This window comes from Austrofundulus limnaeus, unplaced genomic scaffold (assembly GCF_001266775.1).
Source record: "Austrofundulus limnaeus strain Quisiro unplaced genomic scaffold, Austrofundulus_limnaeus-1.0 Scaffold7941, whole genome shotgun sequence".
Lineage (NCBI taxonomy): Eukaryota > Metazoa > Chordata > Actinopteri > Cyprinodontiformes > Rivulidae > Austrofundulus > Austrofundulus limnaeus.
The window spans coordinates 1-805 of NW_013960343.1; the positions used below are offsets into that span (position 1 = coordinate 1).

General features: G+C 39.3%; 1 protein-coding gene across 1 annotated transcript; it reads left to right on the forward strand.

The window, feature by feature from the left end:
- Positions 1–405: 405 nt before the first annotated feature.
- Positions 406–713, forward strand: LOC106512539 (cytosolic sulfotransferase 1; the record flags this gene model as incomplete). Its single annotated transcript, XM_014001136.1, is given in 2 exon segments — positions 406–532; positions 616–713. Coding segments are annotated over 2 exon segments (225 nt in total), but the record flags the coding sequence as incomplete, so codon positions are not given.
- Between the last annotated feature and the right edge of the window lie 92 nt (positions 714–805).

Here is an 805-nt window from a genome sequence, read left to right on the forward strand (position 1 = left end):
TTGTTGTGCAGCGTTTTCTGCCACACTTTTTCCTTCACACAGAGTGCTGTATCAAGGCACCTCAGTGGGAAGTCTGTATGAAAACAGATGCTAGAGTTTCAATAAAACAATATTTTAAAAAGCCTAAAAGGTAAGAGTAATATGAGAAAAAAACAGAGCAAATATGCTGAAGCAGATTTGAAATAAAATGTTGTTTTAGAAGGAACTGAACAGATGTCAGCATTTTTTCTCAGCTTCATTTGAAATCAAATTTAAGATTTTGAAAAATCTAAAAGTTACAAAACCCCAAATCCCTCTTTCCAATCAGGCTGAGCATTTTCATATCTGAAAAGCATGCCAAAGTAGTTTGATTGCCTAAAATGCAAAGAAAAAAACTTTTTTTTTATGATTTCATTCTCGATGCAGATAATCTACGTAGCTCGCAACGCCAAGGACTCAGTGGTGTCCTATTTCCATTTTGACCGCATGAACAAGGCCCAGCCGGAGCCCGGTGACTGGAGCAGTTTCCTCCACAGATTCATGGAGGGGAAAAGTGAGCGAAAGCTTTAATCCCTGAAAACACACAAAAAATGTACCACACTACTGATAGTTCGTCTTTCTGATGTTTTCTGTCAGTGGTGTTTGGTTCCTGGTACGAACATGTGACATGCTGGTGGGAGAAGAAACAGACCAGATCTAACATCTTATATTTGTTCTATGAGGATCTGATTGAGGTGGGTGTAATCAAAGTTTGTTTTGTGTGTGTGTGTGTGTGTGTGTGTGTGTGTGTGTGTGTGTGTGTGTGTGTGTGTGTGTGTGTGTGTGT